Source organism: Desmodus rotundus, chromosome 3, assembly GCF_022682495.2.
Source record: "Desmodus rotundus isolate HL8 chromosome 3, HLdesRot8A.1, whole genome shotgun sequence".
Taxonomy (NCBI): domain Eukaryota; kingdom Metazoa; phylum Chordata; class Mammalia; order Chiroptera; family Phyllostomidae; genus Desmodus; species Desmodus rotundus.
In genome coordinates this window covers 35919575-35940372 of record NC_071389.1, presented here as the reverse complement: position 1 = coordinate 35940372, position 20798 = coordinate 35919575, and the positions used below count along the sequence as shown (strand labels likewise).

At 57.9% G+C, this 20798-nt stretch overlaps 1 protein-coding gene across 2 annotated transcripts in view; it reads left to right on the top strand.

Annotated features, from left to right (window-relative positions):
* GLIS1 (GLIS family zinc finger 1) overlaps positions 1-15480 on the top strand; it is a 212255-nt gene extending 196775 nt beyond the window's left edge. For both annotated transcript variants that reach the window (XM_053921732.1, XM_024571236.3), the window contains exons 7-11: positions 1294-1426; positions 6351-6504; positions 10989-11167; positions 11750-11917; positions 14282-15480. In XM_053921732.1, the coding sequence (XP_053777707.1) occupies positions 1294-1426; positions 6351-6504; positions 10989-11167; positions 11750-11917; positions 14282-14439 (792 nt within the window). In that variant the 3' untranslated portion in view covers positions 14440-15480. The remainder of the gene's footprint in view (positions 1-1293; positions 1427-6350; positions 6505-10988; positions 11168-11749; positions 11918-14281) is intronic.
* Positions 15481-20798: the final 5318 nt, after the last annotated feature.

Below are 20798 nucleotides of genomic sequence, written 5' to 3'. Positions count from 1 at the left end.
GGTCAGGGAGCCACGAGCCCATTGGGAGGCTGGGCACGCCTGCCCCAAGCCTGGGTGCCGCCCTCCTGGCCCGAGAGGGTGGAAAAACCCCTGGGGCTGACCCTCAGCGGCTGTGTGACATGGGACAAGGCTCTCGCCTTCTATGGGTTGGTTTTGTCCCACGTAAAACGAGGATTTGGACGAGTCCACTTCAGGGCTCTAGTAGTCAGGCTTCGGGATTTCCTTGGGAGAAGGGGCCCTTCCCATCTAGGTGCATGCCCCTCATCACCCACTGTCCCAAGGGCCCCAATCAGCCCCTCCCTGTCCCCATCTGGCCCCACTTGGAGAGGTGAAGACATTCGGAGGTGCCAGGCTTTGGTCTGTCTTTGAGGGACAGCTGAGGTTCACAGGACAAAGATTTGCCAGCACAGCCTTGTGCTGATCAAGTGGGCCCGCTGTCCTGGGACCGTGTGAGACTCGGCCAGCTGGCATCAGCCAACCCTTCACACCAGCCCATCACTGGTTACTCCGCATGGCAGCCTGGGGCGAGGGGATTATTGTTATCACAGGCAGGGGGAGGAGAGCCAGAGAGGTTAAATTATTTGTCCAATGTCACACAGGGGGGTAAGAGGAGATGGAGTAGGATTTGAACCCAGGTCTTCTGTCCCTAGCCCTGCACTTATTTCCGCTGCACCTGTGCCAGGAAGAGAGCGGGTAGGGGCTAGTGGAGGAAGGAGGGAAAGACTCTGTGTACTTACTTACTGGTTTTCCTCCCACTGCATCCATTCACCTCTGTGGCAGCCATGAGAACAGGCCTCACAGGGCTCCAGCTACCTCTGGGAGGCCCCAGCTGCCCTATGACACCCACCTTAATGTCTGTGGCCTGCAGGCATGCTGAGGCAAGACCCCTTCCCAAGAGACAGACATAGGACTCCCCCCTACTGACTGCTGGCAGACTTTGGCTCCCTGAGGACCCTCTGGCCACCCACCAACCCCCTTTCCCTGCCTCCTTCCCATGGGGTCAGACCGGCCATGTGGTCTGACGGCTCTCCCAGCCTGCCCAGCCCTCGCACGTAAACGTTCCCCTTAAAATCCCTGGACATCCAATCTCAGCATCTGCTCCTCCCACCTGAACTGATGCTGCCTTCACAGGGTACACAGTGGGCTCCATTTTACAAAGGAGGGACCTGAGGCACCGTGAGGTGAAAGGCCAGCCCTGGGGCCACTGCCCGTCCCGCCCTGTCCCCTAAAGCCAGGGTCGCTGGAGGGCAGATGGCCTTGTGCTAACAACACCCCTCTGTCCTTGCTCCCCAGCTGCACGCGGGCCCCGATACTGAGGCCGACGTCCTGACCGAGTGTCTGGCCCTGCAGCAGCTCCAGGCATCCACACAGATGACTGACGGAGACGGGAAGGGTGGCCGAGCCCTGGGCCAGGAGCTGCTCCCAGGTAGGCACGCAGAGGCAGGGCCAGGCCCACACCCTGGAGGGCCTTTTACTCTGCCCACCCCGCATGAAGACAGGGATGCTCTGTGGGCCATCAGGGCTCACGTCAGCAAGACTTGCTGAAGGATGCCCTCCTTCACACTCTCCTGTGGCTCCCTGCGGGCCATAGGCTGAAGTCCAGGCTCCTCTCCACCTGGCCCCCGGGCCTCGCCAGGCCTAGGCAGTCGTGGTGGCCTCCTGGCCCACCCTCGTCGGCACATTGAACGCAGTTCCCTGAACTGCCTGTGCTCCCTCTTTCCTCCCAGCCTCTGTTCATACCTCGCCAGCCCCCTCCCTGTCTCCTCCTCGTCGCTGAGGCAGCTCCTTCACTTCCTTCAGAACCTGCCTTGGGGTTCAGGCATGGGCCTCAGCTTGGCCCCGTGGACTCTGCACCATCATTCCTCGCCTCAGAGGAGAAAACATAGGCTCTAAGAGGGTGAGCAGCTTGGCCATAACCACCTCCAGCTCATGTGCTAAACTCTGTGGCCCAGAGACACCCCCCACCCCCAACCTCTGAGTCCCTGAAAGCCCATCCAGCCAGACACTCTGAGCCTCTGGTCCAGCCAAGGCAGCCTGTAAGTCCCGGCCACCACCACGAGCCCTGGGGCCAGTCTCAGGCCTGACAGTTCCTGGCTGCTTGGCCTAGGAATCCGACCCGGATCAGGGCAACGGGGCCTGTGGATTCTAGCCCCACGAAGCTGCTCTCTCCCTCCTCCCCCCCAAAGAAACCGCAGTATCGGAGCAGAAAGCTCTTCCCACCCTCTGGGATTTCTTGAATTACTCCAACCATTTTAAACATTTTTTATTTTCCAATTTTTTATTCTTTCCTCTCAGCATTGAAGTAGCAGCAGATTTAAAACTGCCAAAGCACTTACCAAAACAGCCTTGAGAAGAGGAGGTGTTTACCCTTTCTCTGGGTGTGAGTGCAGACAGGCCCACCAGGGCGAGGACCCCTAGGAGGACTGGTCTACACCCTTCTCCCTCCAGCCAGCGGCTGCTTCTCACAGGGTCAGAGTTGCTGAAATAGCAGGGCAAGAAGGTGCCTTAGGGATGACCCAGCCCGGGGATGAAGGTTTGCTACGTGGCACTCTGTGATGAGCGGGATTCTGAGGCTCAGCAGGAAAGAGGGCTGTGACTATTAGCAATGGCTGCCCTGCAGCAGAGGTCCTGTAGGCCCGCTCTTTTTCCCCTGCGGGGACTCAGGCCCGGGCCAGAGGAGGACGGACCCAAGATCATCAGAAGTCCTTAGCAGATCCAGCTGGGAAGCTTCTTCCCCCAGCTGCCCGCCCAGGGCTCATCTCAGGGAGAAGGGCCAGGGCCAGCAACGACCACCTCTTGAGCACTCATTTGGGCCGGTCACTTTGCAAACATCATCTTGGTCGTCCCCCGGGAGCCCAGGCTGCAGATGAGAAGCGGAGGCGCTGAGGCAGCACCACGGTGAGGCAGCACAGGGCACTCACTGGCCAGGCCCACTTGGACAGACAGTGAGCGGTGTCTTCCTGCCGTGAGCTCCAGACCTTCTGTGATGACAGATGTGATTGTGGATGAGATCACTTATAGAGACCCAATGTGACTGATGATTGTGTCATCGCTATTGTTATTGTTGTGGCTCATGGTGAATGAGAAGAGTCACTATTTACTTACCGTCTCAGAGTAATGCCACAGCCAACACGGACTGAGCGTGTGCAGGACCTGATCTAGGTACTATACAAGCATGTGGCAACTAACGTAACCCTCCAAAAGCACGGGCCAGTACACCCTTCCCTTCCTGGATGAGGGGACTTGGTTTCTGAGAGGTCAGGCCACTTTTTGCTGAGGTTCCACAGCCAGGAAAATGGCAGAGGCCCGATCTGGGCCCAGGCCATTTGCTTGCTGGCTGTGCCCTTGACCAAATAGTCTGCCTCCCGGCTGCTAAGGCTACACTTCACCAAACTGAGCACCTACTGTGTGCCAGGCCCCGTGCTGGTCCCTGACATCGAGCAGCTTCTCACACAGCAAGGAGGGAAGGCCCAGCCCACAACGCAGGAGACCTGGGTCCCCTAAGCTTCGGCCACCAGATTCTGCTGTGGGCCACCGGGCACAGGCCTGAGGCACAGTTGGGAACAGATGTTAGGGCCAGAGGTGAAGCGCTCACGGCTGGTAATTGATGATGCTGATTTACAGCCTAATGTGGAACGATTTGGGGAGAGGCTGGCAGGCCCCATTGTGTCCCCATTCCCGCTGCCCCTCACGATGCAGTGATTCCCTCATTTCCACCCACTGTCTGTTCACACTTACAACAAGCCCCATTCACACACTCAGACGCCCACCATGTGTTCGTCCTCAGCGGACAGGACAGACGGAGACCTGGATCGGGCGGAGCAAAGGCTGGGGAGAGCTGGGGTAAATTCGAGCAGCGTTAGGGTGGAAGAGTCCTGAAGAGGGGGGGGGGGGCGGGGGCGAGAGAGGAGCTGGTGAGGGTGACATTGAACTTTCATTGTCTGACTCTAGGAAGCTCTTGTGGGCTTGTTTCCCATCAGGAAGGATGTGCTGTCTGCACAAGAAGCCCTCAGCAGCTTCCCTGGCAGGCCTCCTCCAGCCGACCCACGGCAGTGAGGACGTCAGAGGCATGCGGTCAGCATGACTGAGGGGGAGGCACAGGATTTATCAGGACTCTAGGCCTTCCGAGCTGTCAGGTCCCCACATTGGTGCAAGGTGGCAGGTGAGGTGGTGCTAGCAAGAGCAGTGAGTGGAGCAAGCGGGAACAGTGCCGAGCCAGCTCCATCCACAGAAATCCCACCCAGGGCCTCCCTGACCGAGCTGGGGAAAGACATGCGGCTGAGGGAGCAGTGGATGGGGCGGGTGGGACGGGCGGTGCTGCCCTGTGAGCAGAGGTCCCTCAGCCAGGCGGGGGTAAGGACTGGGGCCAAGAGGCAGAGGGCCCTCCAGCACCCATTCGGAGCCCTGGGGTCTCCCAGCCAGCCCACACAAAGCCTGAACCAGAGCCTCTAGCAAGACATCCAGGCCCTAACCTGGTCTGGAGCCCCGTGCCGTTTCCTGGACCGGCTTTCAGTGGACTTCGGTTTGGTATTACTCGGGAGACCTGATTAGCTGCCCACTGTGTAACTTTCAGAGAATCATTAAAGTTCTTAAAATGGGATCAATTATCTCCCCCTATTGACAGCTGTTGAGGTGGTTAAACATAGTGTGGAAAGAGTGTGGAAAAATAGCTCACACATAGTATATTCTTAATTAACAGTAACTGTTACTAATTACGCACATCCATTGTGAGTGTGGAATGCCAGCTAGTATAGCCCATCCCTAGGATGTCTGCTGCTCCAGCTCCAGGCCTGGTGTTGTAAACTGTTTGATCTCAGAGGCACAGTATTTCATTTTTGTTTTGTCTTTTAACAGTTTCATTGGAAAGGCCTTAAAGGGGTACAGTCTCCACTTTGCCACTGTCCCCACTGCTCCCTGTTGTCAGCTCCACAGTTTCACTCTGTTGCTCCCTGCCCTGCCACCTAAGGTGCTGAGCTTGCCATCCCTGCCGCAGCCCTGCTCAGCTCCTTGCAGTCGCTCCCCGAATTGCAGGCCTGGGCCGTCCGGGCCAGTCCGGGATGGGCGAGCCTTGGAGCCCAAAACGTCTGAGGAGGTAAAAGTCCGTCCTCTACCCCATCCATGAGAGAGTGTGACGTGTTCTCAGACGGTCCTCGGGATGCGATAAAGAGCCTTGCGTCTATCTCAATTATGACCGGAACGATGTTTGAAAGGTAGCAGCTGGCCCAGGGTGAGCTCTGCCCGGTTGGAGCGGACCATCAGCGCAGCTCTGGGCCTGACCCCCAGGTCCACAGAGTCCTCCCAGGACATCGATGAGTTGATTTCTGAGAAAATGATGCCAATTTCTATTAAAAGTCAAATAAAGGTGGCCAGGTTTAAAAGAGTGCGAAATTGGCCCCATTATTTTTTCAGATAAAATAGAAATGTCAAAAATGTGCAACCCTCTCTGTCCCTCTCAGGCTCCAGTCCCAGAAAGGTTCATTCTCCTTTTTAGCTGGGGTTTCTCCGTGAATCACTGTCCTCGGTAACTACACTCAGACCCTCAGGTGGGCTGCTGGAGTGACATCTGATGACCTAGTGCCCATTTGATTCATTAACCCACTTACTCTCCCCATGAAGGCAAGACTGTTGGGGTAAAGGTGAGAAGGGGTACCAACCTGCGGGGTTTGGAAGCTGAGACAAGAGCATGGCTGACCATTGTCCTCAGTTGGGACGCTCGTAGGGGGTACAGCCCCCTGTGACATCCTTTCTTGGAGGTCTCCCAGGCCAGCCTGCCATCAGCTACCTCGGTCATGCTCTCTTTGGGGCGCCTCACAGTGGACATGCGGGTTCTGCTTCCCATCTCCAGGATGACGGGTCGTTCATTTTCCCCAAAGGCAGCCCATTACCCCACGGCAGCTTGGCCTGGTAGAGGGTACAGCCCTGCCCTGAGCCACAGTCTGCTTCTCTCCATTCCGCGATCCCCGTCTGCTTCTGGGGCTGCGCAGATACACAAAGCCAGCCACGTCTTCCCCAGAACAGCCCCAGAGGTCTGAGGCAGCCTTTTCCATACAGTCCCCTCATCCCAATCAAGACCCACACACGAGGCCTGACCGCACTATGCCTCTGACGGCCCTCGCCTGGCCTCTGAGGCCAGGGTAGACCTCGGCTCTGCACACAGCCCTTCGGCCAAGCCACGGACAAAGCAGAGCAGAACTGTCATCTCCCTGTTTGGGCCCCTAACCTTCTATTAACACAGCGTTGCTGGTTCCCTGTGTTACCTTTCTTGTAAGCAGGCGTACAGCTCCTGGGTCGTCCACACCCATCTCTAGAGAGTAGCCAAAGCCCAGCAATATCTGTTTGCTTCCCTGCAGGTGTGTATCCTGGCTCCATCACCCCCCATAATGGGCTCGCATCAGGCATTCTGCCCCCCACGCACGATGTCCCTTCCAGGCACCACCCACTGGACGCCACCACAGGTCCCCACCATCTGTCCCCTCTGCCCACGGCTGAGAGCACCAGGGATGGGTATGTACAGCAAGCCAGCCCTCCTGCAGGGAACTAAGCGGGGACCTGCATGGGAGGCAGAGGAAGGCAGGCGTCTCTCACACTAAATGCTTGTTACTGATCATGAAAATAGCCAGAGTTTAGGCAGCACTTAACTAGGTACTGCGTCTGTACCAGACTCTTTCTGTGCACAATTTCACTGGGGCCTCACAGCACCCCTACCTGGTAGATGGTATTGGCCCCTGGGCTTCTTGACACCCCACCTCGAGCACCCTCTCCTCTCCTGTGAGGGTGGCCCTGGGAACGCTGTGTCCTCACCCGACCCCTGCATTCTGGGCCGCCACGCCCAGGCCCCCTCGGGAGCCACACTCTGGCTTCTCCTTGGTTCACACTGCATTTGGTGAGCGGACTGCCCACCTGGGCCTCACCCGCACTCTGCTGCTGCAGCTGTGCCCCACTGCCAGGCCTGCGGGGCTGTCCAGGAGCCCTTGCTGTGGGTCACTGCAGGGAGGGGTAGCCTCTTCCTGCGTTCAATGTGGTTCCCATTGTGGTCACTTAATTGGCTGTAAATGGTGAATGTGCTAATTGCCAGCCGCTTATGCTGCCAAAATCTGTTTCCTTGCCCTGCCTCCTGCCCTCCCGGCCACCTTCACTTACCACCAGCAGGATTTGATCAAATTTGTCCCCTAAGGCCTATCTCCAGAGCCTTCCTCCTCCCCAAGTGAAGCCTTGGCCTGCCTCTGCCTGGGGCCCACCTGGCTTTCTCATCAAATTTGTCATCCAGGGCCCCTAGCTCTGCTCCTCCTTTATTCAAAGTCCAGCTAAGCCCCTGGTGTGGGCAGGCCTGTGCCACACACGACCCCCAGCCCCAGGGAAGCTCCCCGTGAGGAGGGGAGAGGGACAGACCTGCAGGGGTTGACGACACAGATGTGCTCTGAGGGGAGGAAGCAGAAGAAAGTAGAAGCCCAGAGGAGAACCCAGTGCGGTGGGGGAGGGTGGCAGGAAAAGCTTCCTGGAAGGGATGCTAAGCCAGGCCTCCACGGTTAAGTAGGAGTCGGCTGAGTGGAGAGGTTGGGAGGAAGGAAGAAGCAAGAGTAAAGGCAGTGTGGTGAGAGCCTGGTGCGTTCTGGGAAACTGGAATCTTCACGTGCGTTGACAAGCTCCAGAGAGAGGTCACCAAGGCCAGATCGGGAAGCCTGTGATGGAACTCTGTCTGAGCTGTCACGTGGTCAGGCTTGGGGATGCGAATTCGAGGCCTGTTCGAGGGCCGAGATTGCCAGGGACAGCACAGAATGGAGGGTAGGTGCCAGCCTGAGCCAGGGCTGGTGGGCGGGCAGGAAGAACCCCCAGAAGGCACTAGTGACCTGGAACAAGAAGGATTTAGGGAAACTCTGGCTGCGGAGAGGGGAGGGGCCGTCAGGGGGAGCCCGTGGGTGGGCAGAAGTGCCGTTCATGGGTTCAGGGAGCAGGGGCGGCTATGGTGGGAGGCCGTGGAGAGCCACAAAGAGGCAGCCTGACGGGGTGCAAGGGGAACCCAGAAAACCGAGCCTGAGGTCCCCCTCTGTGAAGTGAGCGTTACAGTCCCCTCCTGGAGGAAGGCAGTGAGGCCCTGCTCGTGCCCGACTCTGCACGTGTCACCTGGTACAGCTTCCATGGACACCAGCCCCCCACCCACCGGCTCAGGCCACCTGCTCACCCACCAGCCAGCCCCAAACATCTCCAACCAAAGAAAAATAAACCACCAAGGCCTTTCCCCACTTGGGCTTGTGCACTCTGCTCTGCCTCATTCATCACCTGCCTGCCGCCTGCGTAAGTGCCCGTCAGGAATTCCCACAACGAGAGGCAGAGTGATGACAAGATCGAGACGGACCCCCGGCTCGCCCGCCCACCCGTGCCTGCAGGAGCCGGGCTCGAGTCATCCCAACCACCAGGCGCCCGGGCTCCTCCGGGCTGCGGGACAGAGGGGCCCTCACGCCTGACACCGGGCCCAGCCTGAATGGGTTTCTTTTTTCAGCCCCTGAGAAGAGGTGGGGGAAAGGCCTTGAGCCTCCCCTTCTAGCCAAAGTCAACAGGGAAGGCCGCTCCAGGCTCCCCAGTGGTTTGCTGGGACGTTTAAATGGCTTGACAGAATTATCTGATTCACTCAAAAATATGCTAAGAGGGCCTGACTTCATGACCAAATTTATTTATTCTGGCTCCGAGAAGACGCTGAATAGGGTGGTATTTTACCCTGGCCCCGTACGAGGTATGAAGCCCTGAGTCTGCCAGGCCAGTGAGGTTTTATATTAATTTTTATAGGTTCCAATTGGAGCAAAAATATTTGATTTAGGAGTCATTTGCATGACTCAGAAGAGGCGCTCCAGATGAGCTTTCTTCCCTTTAAAGGGTTCAGGTAGAGCAGCGTAAGCTCAGCCTTCACGTCTGCTGCAGAGAGGGCCGTGTTCTGTTTAATTTCACTGGCTGTGAAGGTGGCAAATGTGAGTTTATGGCAGGTTTGAGACAGGAAAAACAAACTTTGGAAATGCATGTTTTTTCCCCTTCAGATCGGGTTCTTCTTAATTCTGCAGTGCCGTTAATTTCTGGGTGTTGTAGCTAAACAATTCAGAAACCAGTTGGTTAGTATTTATCAGCTGTTTGCTGGGGGCCAGGCCCAGGGCTGGGCACCGTGGGACTGAGAGGACCGAGACCAGGCCCTCCCTGTGGGCAGGGGCCAGCAGGAAACCGGGCGAGAGCTGGAGTGTGGTGGGTGCCAGGCCGGGAAGGTCATAAGGCAGGTGGGCACCACCCAGCAGGCCCAAAGGAGGATCTACCCTCCTGGCCACGCCTCGGTCCGGCCTCGGCCAGGAGAACTGGCTATGAGGGCACGCGGCTTGTGCGCAGCGCCCCACCACGTATGGAGCATGGCAGAAGACCCTGGCCTGCCCGACGGCCCCGTGAGAAAGGCCTAAAAACGTTAATGTAGTCAGTGATGATGATTCGTTTGTGGCGCGTTCACGAGGATTCAGTTTGTTAACTCAATGGGGCTGAAGCGTGCCTGCAGGGTGTTAGATGCTGGGCTAGGGAGCTGGGACGCAGTGCGGAGTGCCCCCTTCTGCTGCCTTCAGAGCACGCGCAGTGCTGGGGTCCCAGACATATGGATGGTGACTGCGCAGTGTGCGGGGGAGGGGGGTGGGGAGACAGCAGGGTGCACAGCCTGGAGGAAGCAGAGTGGGACCGGCAGAGCCATAGACATGGAGCCCACCGTGCTCTCCCCAAATCCCTGCTTCCCGTTTCAGGATAGTCCTGCTTCCCCGGAGAGACACCGATCTGTCCCGTTACTACCTCGTGTCTTGGAGGGTGGGCCCGGGGAACACGCCTTGCCTGCAAAGGTCACCCGGAGCTGTGACATTGAATTTGCAGTGTATTTTAATCGATGGTCCAAAAAATCCACAAGTGCAAACAAGAAAATGGAGACCGAGCTCTCGCTCTCTCCCTCCTTCTGCAATGCGCGTAAATGCCACATAGACTGGGAGCCTTCGGCCTGATAACAGGCCACCGCCTGGTCTACAGGGACGTTTGGTCCAGGTAGGCGGCCCACTCAGTGGGAGGTGATGAAGGCCCCATCGCAGGATGGATTCAAGTGGAGGAGAGATGGCCAGGGACAGAGACAGAGGCCACTAAAGGCGCAGGGGGCAGCGCAGTGAAGGCCATATCAGACTGGGACATCAGACTGCCTGCCAGTTTTCCTTCCCTTCATCTTGACGACAGTGACTCACAGAGCGGCTAAGAACGTGCTGACCTCCCACTGGTCCTTAGTCTGCGTTGCTTTATTTATTTTACCCTCACCATAACTGCATGTCGGTGCTGTGTGGCCGGGCTAACTGAGGCAACCTCTCTGAACTTGGTTTCCCGACCTGTGAGAAGGACACCAGAACCTCTCTCACAGGCGCAGGTGTAGGCAGAGGCTCCCTGAACGGTGGCCCCCGGTGCTGCGAGACACTCGCCGGCGAGGAGCTGCCCCGGGCCCGTCCTCCAGCTGGCCAGAGTGGCACGCCCAGGCAGTGTCCGACCGGCAGGGGAGGCTGGCAGTCAGCCCTGGGTAATGAGAGCTGCCGTGTGTCAGGTAGAGAACACAACCACCCAGCAAGGAAACCAGGCTCAGAGACATTTAGCATCTTGCCCGAAGTCACGTGGCCAATGAGAGTCGACGGGGTTTCTAACGCAGTTCTCTCAACCCTGGAGTATGTGCTTATCAACAGTGTTTCTTGCTGTCAGTTCTAAATACCAGATGGAAGTTTTTCTTCACTGATTCCTTTGGGGCTCTAATACTTACAAGATTTTAAATTTTTAATTCCAGTTTTAACATAGACATTAAATCTTCCTCTTCTAACTGCACTGTTGTAAGTTAGAGCAGGCCAGCTAGTGAGCCCCCCATTGCTGGAGAGAAACAAGCAGCAGTAGCCATGCCTCTGGCCCTCACCTCTCCCAGAGCCCATCCTCCTTACAGCTGTCCCTCTTCTCTCCAGGTTGGGACCCAGCCTCCTCTCGCCCATGGTGAGCCCACTGAAGGGGCTTGGGCCACCACCACTGCCACCGTCCTCCCAGAGCCATTCTCCAGGGGGCCAGTCCTTCCCCACACTCCCCAGCAAGCCACCCTACCCGCCCTTCCAGAGTCCTCCACCCCCACCTCTGCCCAGCCCACAAGGTAAGCTCTGTCTGGGGGCCTCTCCTGTACACACGCTGACACCTATTAGGGTGCCCAAGGGACACGGGACACCACCCTGAGGGAGGCACGTGGGTAACGGAGTGACAGTAGGCACGGAGGGCCGAACTAGGAGAAGCCAGAGTCAGGTGACCCAACATGCCTAGTCAGAGGCACTTCCTGGAGGAAATTCTTCCTGCGGGTGAAAAAGAGTTTGTTCCACCAATAAGGTGTTGAAGGCTCTTGCAGGAGGGAATAGCATCGGCAATGGCAGGGAACAGCCTGCTGCTTGAAGAAAGAGAAGTGATTGGGTATCTCAGAGGGGGAGGGGGTGGAGGGCCAATTGTTCTTTCCCCAGAGCACACCAGCATCGCCACAAATGACTCGAGGCAGGTGCAGCCACAGGAGGCCGTGTCACCCCCTCCCTCTGGTGCAGGGCAGGGGTGGGAGAGGCCCCCCCTGCCCCTCCCACACCTTTGCACCCTGGGCTCTCCTCGGCCACGCCCACCAGGCCTGGACAGGACAGTGTGGGGGCCCCTGGGCACTTCCCCTTTGTTAACCCGGCCCTGCCGCCCCCCTCCGCAGGGTACCAGGGCAGTTTCCACTCCATCCAGAACTGCTTCCCCTACGGCGACTGCTACCGGGTGGCCGAGCCGGCAGCCGGTGGGGACGGACTGGCTGGGGAGGCCCACAGTTTCAACCCCCTGCGGCCCAATGGCTACCACAGCCTCAGTGCACCTTTACCTGCCACAGGTAAGCCCCACCTGCGTGACTCCCTTCCCTGAACGCCCACCAAGGCCCAACCCAATAAAGCTGAGTGCTTTATACCTGTTGTCCAGCAGCCTTGGGACAGCCCCATGAGGCAGGGTCACTCCCACTTGACAGAGCGGAAGTTAAAGGCTCAGAGAGGCCCCAGGAGGCCGCAGAATGGGGATGTGCACCCTGCCTGTCTCCAGTCTCTCACGGCTTGTATGTGCCTGGATTCTGGCAGGTGTCTGAAGGTACAGACAAGGATCAGACTGGAGTTCACAGCCTAGGTGATGTGCCCTTTGAAAATGCACTGCACACCTACTATGTGCAGGCACAGTCACAGACCTGAGGATCCAGCAGAGCCTGAGACAGATACTGATCTCCATTTAACAGATGAGGAAACCGAGGCCCAGAAGGGCCACACTGCTAGGAAGGGACAGAGCCTGGCGGTCACGCTTGTTCTTGTGCTGCTTCTGTGCCCCAATAGGGCTCCGGGCCTTCCCCGGCAGGGCCCTGGGCTGGGGCGGAGAAGCCCTGCGAGAGGGGAAGGCTGGGCAAGGCCCCGGACAGAGTCAGGCTCAGAGCAGGGCCAGTCCTGATCAGAGCAGGGGCCCAGACGGGTAAGGTGGGCCCGCCCTGAGTGCTCCAAGCCAAGCCCCACCCCAGGTCAGTCCCAGGGCCCGGGGCCAGCTGGAAGCTACCAGGCCTGGGCAGGATGGGACCCCAGACAGAGGGGAGCCTGAGGACCTGTCCCAGGGGACCCTTGGGCAGCTCTGGGTGCTCAAAGCTGGAGGTGGAGGCATAAAGACATAGGGACAAGTACCGAGGCCACGGACCACATGCAAAACGGTGGGTCCCTGTTTCCTGTTCACACACATGCTCCTGTGTCTGTGTATGTTCTTTCTTCCTGTGTCTGAGGAGCACTGCAGTGTGCACACGCATGTGGGGCCGGCAGAGCCAGTCCAGGCAGCATGAGCCCCATGAGTGTGTAAGGAGCTTGCAGGGCACACATGCTTTTGTCTGCACACACGTGCTCACGTCATGCTTGTGCTGATGTTCATGCCCCACCTGTGCGCACATACCTGTGTCCCCACCCTGTGACCCATCTGTGTGTGCACACACATGTTCCCCACCCCATGTAACCCCATCTGTGTGCTCAGACTGTGTTCAAGTACAGTGTAAGCATGTCTGGGGGGGGTCACGTCACATGCATGCACCATAGACAGATGCATGCCCAGTCACAGGGCGGGCATGTTCCACGTTTGCACGGACCTGGATTGGTGTGCGATTAGGCACCGGCCACTGTCCCCAGCACTGCTAGCTCTCACCGAGCCATCCCCCCTGCCCCAGCTCCCAGCCAGCCCAGGGTGGGATTTCTTGGTTTAGCTGTAAGGCCTGAAATAAGTAGTTCTGAGGGGTCATGAGGCAGGTCCCATGCCCTCGCACCAAGGTAGGGCTTCTTCTGGCCTCCTTCTGGCCTCCTTTAGCCCAGCATCCAGTGCCTATTCCAGGCCCTGCTCCGCTACCCACAGCTCCTCTGCCAAGCTGAGACTAGGCACGCCAGACTGAACAAGGTGGAGCCAAGGGGCCTCGAGGTAGTTCAGCCTGGTCCCATTGCATGGATGGGAAGACTGAGGCCCAGCTGCCTGAGGCTACGGAAGTTCAGGACAATAGTTCGGACACAAAGGCCTGGGCAAGGCGGCCTCTCCACGCCCCTCCCAGGGGCCTCTAAGCACTAACCCCACCTGGAGACAGTGTGTCCAGTGGAAGGGCCAGGTGTCTTGGAGCTGGATGGGCCTGGGTTCAAAGCTCACCTCTCCCACTGAACCTAGGCAAGTGTACTGCCCTCTCTGAGCCACGTCTTCAGCCCGACGACGGGGTCATGAGTCCCATCTCCCAGGGTTGTGGTGAGGCTTAAGTGAGATGTGGCTTCACCGAGCCCCTAGTCAGCGCCCAGGGAGTGCTGATCCCTCCTTTGGGTTTCTGGTGTTTGGTGGGGTGGAGGAACCTGAAAGGGTGGATGGACTGCGGTCCTTCTGCCAGGAGGGGCCCAGCCCCTGCAGGCAAGAGCTGTGATAACCCACCCCCACACCCCCTGTCCCCCACATTCTGCCCCACAGCATAGCGCTGGGTGATGGACGCCCCAAGCCAGCCTGTGCCTACCTCCCCAACTGCCCTGGGCCCATTGGGAATGCAAGGCCTAGGGCACCTTCTGCCTAGCCCCTCCCCTCCTTACCTGGAAGGGCAGAGGGGTCAGAGCAAGGCTCATTAAGGGGACACTAGGCAGGAGAGTGGCGTCTGGGAATTGGGAAAAGGTGACGAGCCATAACCCCTGAGTTTTCCATCGGGACCCTGTGCCCCACACAGGCTACGAGGCTCTGGTCGAGGCCCCAGGCCCCACCGCGCTGCCGCCACAGCCCTCTGCAGACGTCGTGCCCGGCGGCCCCGAGGACTGCAGCTTCTTCCCCAATGGGGCCTTTGACCACTGCCTGAGTCACATCCCCTCCATCTACACGGACACCTGAAGAGAGGCCTGACCCACAGCCGTCCGCCCTCCACCTCAGATGCCACCTTGCCCACCCACCGTGTGCTCCCACCCTCCATGCGCCCAGCCTGAGCAGCCACATGGAGGCCCCCACACACTCGGGGCGCTGGCTCTGCGGTGGCCGCCCTGCGCTGGCTGGGAGCAGTCGTCCGAGCCCAGCTGGGGGCTCCGCGGTGCCCGCATGATCCGCGACCTGTGACGTACCCTTCACTATGTCTTCCTTTTCTCTCCCCAACAGTTTTAAAATCACAGACCTCATGTATATAAAGTGTACAGAATTTGTTTTCCATCCCCTGCCAGTTTTATACTTTGGGTTTTACAAGAAAAACATTAAAAACTGGAAATGAGACGTGGGGCCTGGCTCTGTTTTAGTGATGGAGCCTCAAGGCTGAGATCAGGAGGACAAAGAGGGGTCTTAGTGGGCAGGGGCTCAGACAGCCACACGGGCGTCTAGGGCCTTGGGTTCTCCCCCACCCCGCCCCATGGGGGTGGGCGCCTCAGTCACTGGCCTGGGGACCTCAGTGAAAGGCAGGCTTAACCCGACAGGCCTGCAAGAGGGCCAAGGCGGGGCCTGGGACTGGAACCCAGATCCGCCTGGCCCAGACCTTTGCTATCTGCACTGACTTCTCAGTGGGTGGAAAAGCGTGCTGCGTCTGGTGCGGCTTTGGGTAAAGCAGGCAGGGAAGGCGAGGGGCAGAGGCAGGGCTCCTGCAGGCGGGCCGGGGTGCTGAGAGCCCCACCCTACCTTGAATGGCCGGAGGGTGAGGAGAGGAGGCCCATTCTGTGCACACAGGCCACCTGTCTCTCTCCTGCCACCCAGCACTGGGGACAGGCCCACTATCCAGGCCTGTGCAGATACCCTGGACAGCGTCCTGTGCCCCACTCTGTCACCCTGAAAGTCACCTGGTCAAAAAAAAATTCCTCAAGGAAAATTCCTGCCTCGTAACTGCCGAAGTGAAACAGGCAAGGGAGAGCATGTTACTGAGCACCTACTGTGTGCCGGGCCCTCACCTGTGCCCCTGACGGCCCCATGAGAGGTTTTTCATCTCCTCTCGGCAGCCCGTGCCGGGATAGGTGAGCAAAGTGAGAAGGAAAGATCTCGTCAACCCTTCTCATGGAGAGGGGCCCGAGGTTCAGAAAGGCTGCCCAGCTGTGTGGTGACAGAACTTACGACCTGTGCCTGGCCCGCCCCATAGTCTCGGCCGTGACTGCACTAACCATGTGTGTGCAGCTCTGTGCCAGTCCTGGGTGTGCTGCCAGCGACTCCACTCTCCCATGCCTGTCCCCTCCCCACCAGGTGCATGGTCCACGGCTCTGTGTCCCCACCCACCTGTGAGGCTGTGTCAGGGGCCCCCTTCCCTCTGGCTTCTGGCTGGCTGCAGCCTTTGAGGAGCTTAGCATGGGAGGGAGGGGGAGAGGGAAGACGGTTCCCCAGGTGGCCACGCCCCCCACTGAAGGTCAAGGGGCCCTCTCCGCACAGCCCACTCTTAGGGAAGTCAGGGTTCTGTGCTGTCCCTCATTCGCCGACACCCTGTTCACATCAGGTGCGTAGTTCCTTCATTTCTCACCCTCTTCAATGGCCCCAGTCGGAGGGCTGTCTGTTTCCTGCAGGAGCCTGAGAGTCACCCCATTTCACAGATGCAGAGGGCGAGAGGGTGAAGTTAAGGCACAGCCAGCAAGGAATGGAGCTGAGATTCGAACCCTGGTCTCTGGGCAGCCTGGCCCCACCTCTCCTGGCCCCAGCCTCCCAGAGCAGGCCCTGTGCAAGCCCCCAGGGGTGGGACTAGCCCAGTGTCACTTAGAACCTCAGGTCTAGGAGGAGGATCGGGCTTCTGACTCCCACGCAGGCTCCCTTGCTGCCTCGCCTCATCCCCCACTGGTGTGATGGGACGGATCAGGTCGTGGCAAAATTCCTGCAACAGGGACGCTCAGAATCAACACCGCATGTCGCTGTGAGGGCTCCCCCACCCCAGAGAAGCAGAGCGAGCTGTGCGATGAGGGCACGTCTCTGTCAGTGACGGGAAGGGCTGAGCCACAAGTGGAACACACAGGGCCAGCAGTTGGGTCCCATTTAATGGCAGAACGCAAAAGGAAGAAAAGGAGTAAACAGCAGAGAGAAACAGGGAGAGCAAAGACAGACGAGTGACTCGAGGTGAAGGTGGGCACCTAGCCTGGGGCCCAGCACACCATGGGCTCAGTCAGCCTTGGCTTTCCTCATGACCCTGAGCTGTGAACGAGATTGTGCCCCCTCCCTCAGGGTCTCCTCTGAGCCTCCTCTCCTCCTCTGGGCCCTCCTGCCCTGATGCCCCGACACCCACCAGGTCTGCTTCCTAGTCCGAGGTGAGCTCATCAGTGGCCAGGTGCCTGGGGCAGGAGCTGTGGACAGACTGGACAGCCTGCCCCTCCCCAGCCAGGGCTTGCTTTGTCCGTTGTTCAGAAAGCACCGCTGCCCCTCCCAAGCTTGGACCATGGCCAGTGGGAGTCCACACCATGCCAGGGGCATGGTGATTGCTGCTGCTAACTGGCAGGAGGGGCACCTGTGCCCCCTCACACAGACGGGGGTGGAGCCTAGTGGAGACATTGGTGTTTTTCATCTGGGGAGCTGCTGGGAGTTGGCCGAGGCTGGGGGGTCCTGTGGGGCCTGTAGGGTGGTGGAGCTGAGTCTGCCCAGGGGACCCCATGGGGACCCAGGTACAGGGACAGTACCCAGGCCCACCAGGTGACCACGCCGCCCTGCCCAGCCAGCCAGCCGCTGCAGCTGGCCCTGCAGCCCAGCCCATCTGCAGTCCGGGCTGAGATCGGCCCTTCTCCCTGTAATGGTGGGGAGTTGTAGCCCACCCACCATTCTTTGGACATGTTTCTGTAAGTGCTGACTCTGACTAATGTGCAGCTTGTAGAGGAACAGCGCGTTTGTAGGAGAATCCTAGGAACCAACTTCAAAAGACACAGACTTCCACCTGCAAGCCTCCCAGTTCGGGGAGGTTTGCTGACCTTCACCTGTGGAGACAGGACGACAGGAAGCCAGGATGATGCACACCAGACCGCCACTTGCCTTATCGGAATGGACTGTGCTCATCTGCATGTGAAGAACTTTGCAACCCCCGCCCTTGACCTCTTTGTTCCGTTTCCCTCTCGCCCCTTACAAAAACCTCTGCCTCCACTGAGAGGTGGAGGTGGGCTTTGAGACGTGGGTCCCCCATCTTCCCGATGGCCGTCATCTAATAAACCACTTTCCTTTCCATCAGCACCTGCTTCTCGAGTACGGGCTCTCGTAGCAGCAGGCAGCTGGACCTGCGTTCAGTCACATCCCCACTGCCTCGTCTCTGTCTCCCTGTTTCTCCGTCCCCCTGTCCCTCCCTGCCTTTCTTTACTGCTCCCCCTCATTCCCTGCACTTCTCTCGGTCTCTCCACCCTCCTTGTCTGTCTCCCCATTTCTCTGCTGGTACCCTTTAGTCCCAATTCTCTCCTCCCTCCCTCTCCCCACCCCTCCCAGTCCATTCCCTTTGTCTCTTTTTCCTCCATTTTCTCTTTCTCTTGCAAGGTCTCATCCAAGATGAGGACATCTTTCTTCTCTCTCCCCTTACTCTGCTCTCTCTGCTTCCTCCTGGCTCAGTCTCCCTAATTCTCCGTGGCCCAGAGGCAGACAGTGCCTCACCCAAGACAACACAGAGTGTTGGTGGCAGGGGCCACGGAGGGCGGGAGAGGGGGAATCCTAGAAGAGTGCTGGTGGGAGAGGCCTCGGCGCAGGGTGACCCCGCCTCCACCTGAATTCCATCTGCCACGGGTCTCATGGTGAACGGGTGGGGGACCTCTGCTTCTGCCCTGCGTGGCCAGGCCCCAGGTCCCCTTGATGCATGGCTCACCTGGACCTGCCCCCCAGAGACTCCCTCTGCCTCTCAATTCTATTCCCTCTGGCCCTTGTTTTCCTGACCCAGGCCGCCAGGGCTGAGGGGACCCACAGAGGCCACCAGTCCCCCGCTCACGTCACAGATGAGGAAACCCTTGGAGATGGGAGGGCCCAGCAAGGGACTAGAGGGGGTGGCACAGCAGGTTTATACGTGAGGATGCCCCCTCCCGCCCGCTGTGGAGGGCATGGGTGGGGGAAGCTCCCCCTAGAACGTACACCCCACGAAGGCAGGTCCTGACCTGTCCTCACTGCTGACTGCCCAGCTCCTAGAACACAGCAGGTGCTCGATACCCGCTTGGCAAACACCTCAAGGGAGCTGGAGACATGGGAGCAGGGAAACAAGGACCTGTCCGCACAGAACCTTGTGCACAGCAGGGCCACAACAAGTACTCGTGGGCGGGTCACCCCACCCAACCCCTCGTTTTCCAAAGAAGACAGGCCCACAGTTACCGAGCGGGTCAGTGGCCAACAGTGGAGAACCCAGGCCTCCTGTCCCCAGCCACACCCTATCCGGCCTGGCAGTCTCCTGAAGAACTACTACGTCCCACGCTTATGACTCCTAGAGACGTACGTGATGTTGTTACAACATCCGAAAGGTCCGTGTGATGACCCCATTTCGCAGAGGATAGAACTGAGGCTCAGAGAGATGAATTGTCAGAAACCGCAGGGAGCGTCAGGGCGGAGCTGGAATTGCAGGGCTCGGGTGCCCGCCCTGCCCCCAAGGGTCTGCGACACGTGGCCAGGACTGGTCCGCAGGAGTTTTGGCACACACCCTTCTCCCCCACTGTCCGGAGGGGACCATTAGGCTTTTACAAGTCCCAATTTATATACTTGCCTGGCCCGTCAGCCCTGCCAGGGATTTATAGGTTTCTAAGTGATCGTGTCTCTGGGGGAAAATGCAAGTGGAACGTGAACCGGGAAGCAATTGCCAGCCCTGTCAGCCCTGCGGCTGCGGAGCCAAAGCTCTTCGGTTCATTCCCAGGGGCCCAGTGGTGCAACGGGGCCCTGCAGAAGGGCCGTCAAGGCAGAGGCCAGCGAGGAAACAGGCCTGCAGAGAGTCCTGAGCTGGGCTTTGCCGCTGGGAGATTTCTATCTGTGCCGAGGGTGGGGCTGCCTGAGCCCCCCCAGGCCGGGGAGTGCCAGGCTGGTATTGGACTTGGCTCCAGTGGGCAATTTCTAGGGCAGAGCAAAGAACTGGAGCAGCCAGCCAGGCTTCAGCTTAACTTGGAGCTGTGGGGGGTGGGGGGTAGGAGGCAGGCGGTGGGGAGAAGAGAGGGTGGAAACCGGCTACACCTGGAGTTGGAAATGCTGAAACTGGAGGACAGGTCCATCACACTAGTCTCCAGGGGGTGTTATACTCTTCTCTGTACCTGTGTACAGTCCCTGCCGAGCAGGACCCTGGGTGCTGTGCAGCCGCCTCCATGGAGCCTGGCTCTGCAAGCAGTTCCGTACCCCAGAGAGGCCAGAATGTGACAGGCACACAGCGCTCTATTCTTACTGATGAAGCAACTGAGGCTCAGGATGCCTGCGGCTCTCAAAAAATGTGAGGCAATTAGGCAAAGAAATTAAATAAAAGGCATCCATTTTGGAAAAGAAGTAAAACTATTTCTATTTGCAGATGATATGATCTTGTATAAAGAAAAATCTTAAGACACCCACAATGAAACTATTACAGCTAATAAATATAGCAAGGCCACAGGATATGATCAATACACAAAATTAATTGAATTTCTATGCAATAAACAATCCTAAAAAGAAATGAAGAAAAAATCCATTTATGGTAATATTAAAGAGAATAAAATACTTAGTAACAAATTTAACAAAAGTACAAAACTTATACTCCAGACACTATAAAAACACTTTAGAAAAAAATGGAAGACCTAGTTAAATGGAAAGACATCCCATGTCTTAGAATATTCAATATTGTTATCATAGCAATACTCCCCGAGTTCATCTACAGATTCAACACAATCCCTATCAGAATCCGGATGCGGATCCCGGCCCGCAGGATCCTGTGCTGTGGCAGCAATAGACAAATACACGTGGACTACCGAGTCCTGTGGAGAAAAAGGGGCTGTGCGGCCGCTCTCTAAGTCAGAGAGAGGGCCTGAGACCCCGCCTGGGCGGGCTTTTATTGTTTTTCTAGGCACATTACATCAAGGATGGTCCTCATTTACTATGCACAGGTTTCTTTTGGATGGTTACCTTTTACAGACAACAAAGGAGAGGATGTTGCTGATCACATCAAAGAAGAAGGATATTTGCAAATGTAAAGCGAAAAGTGGCTGAACTGGTTACACTCCATACTTGGGAGGTTTAGCTCAGATTTTAGGAAGTTAAAGATACTCAGTAATCATTTGCTGCCTCAATTCAGGGTGAGGGAGTTTTAGCAAGAGCAAGCCTCATAGCGGTCTAGGTACAATGCAGGCCTG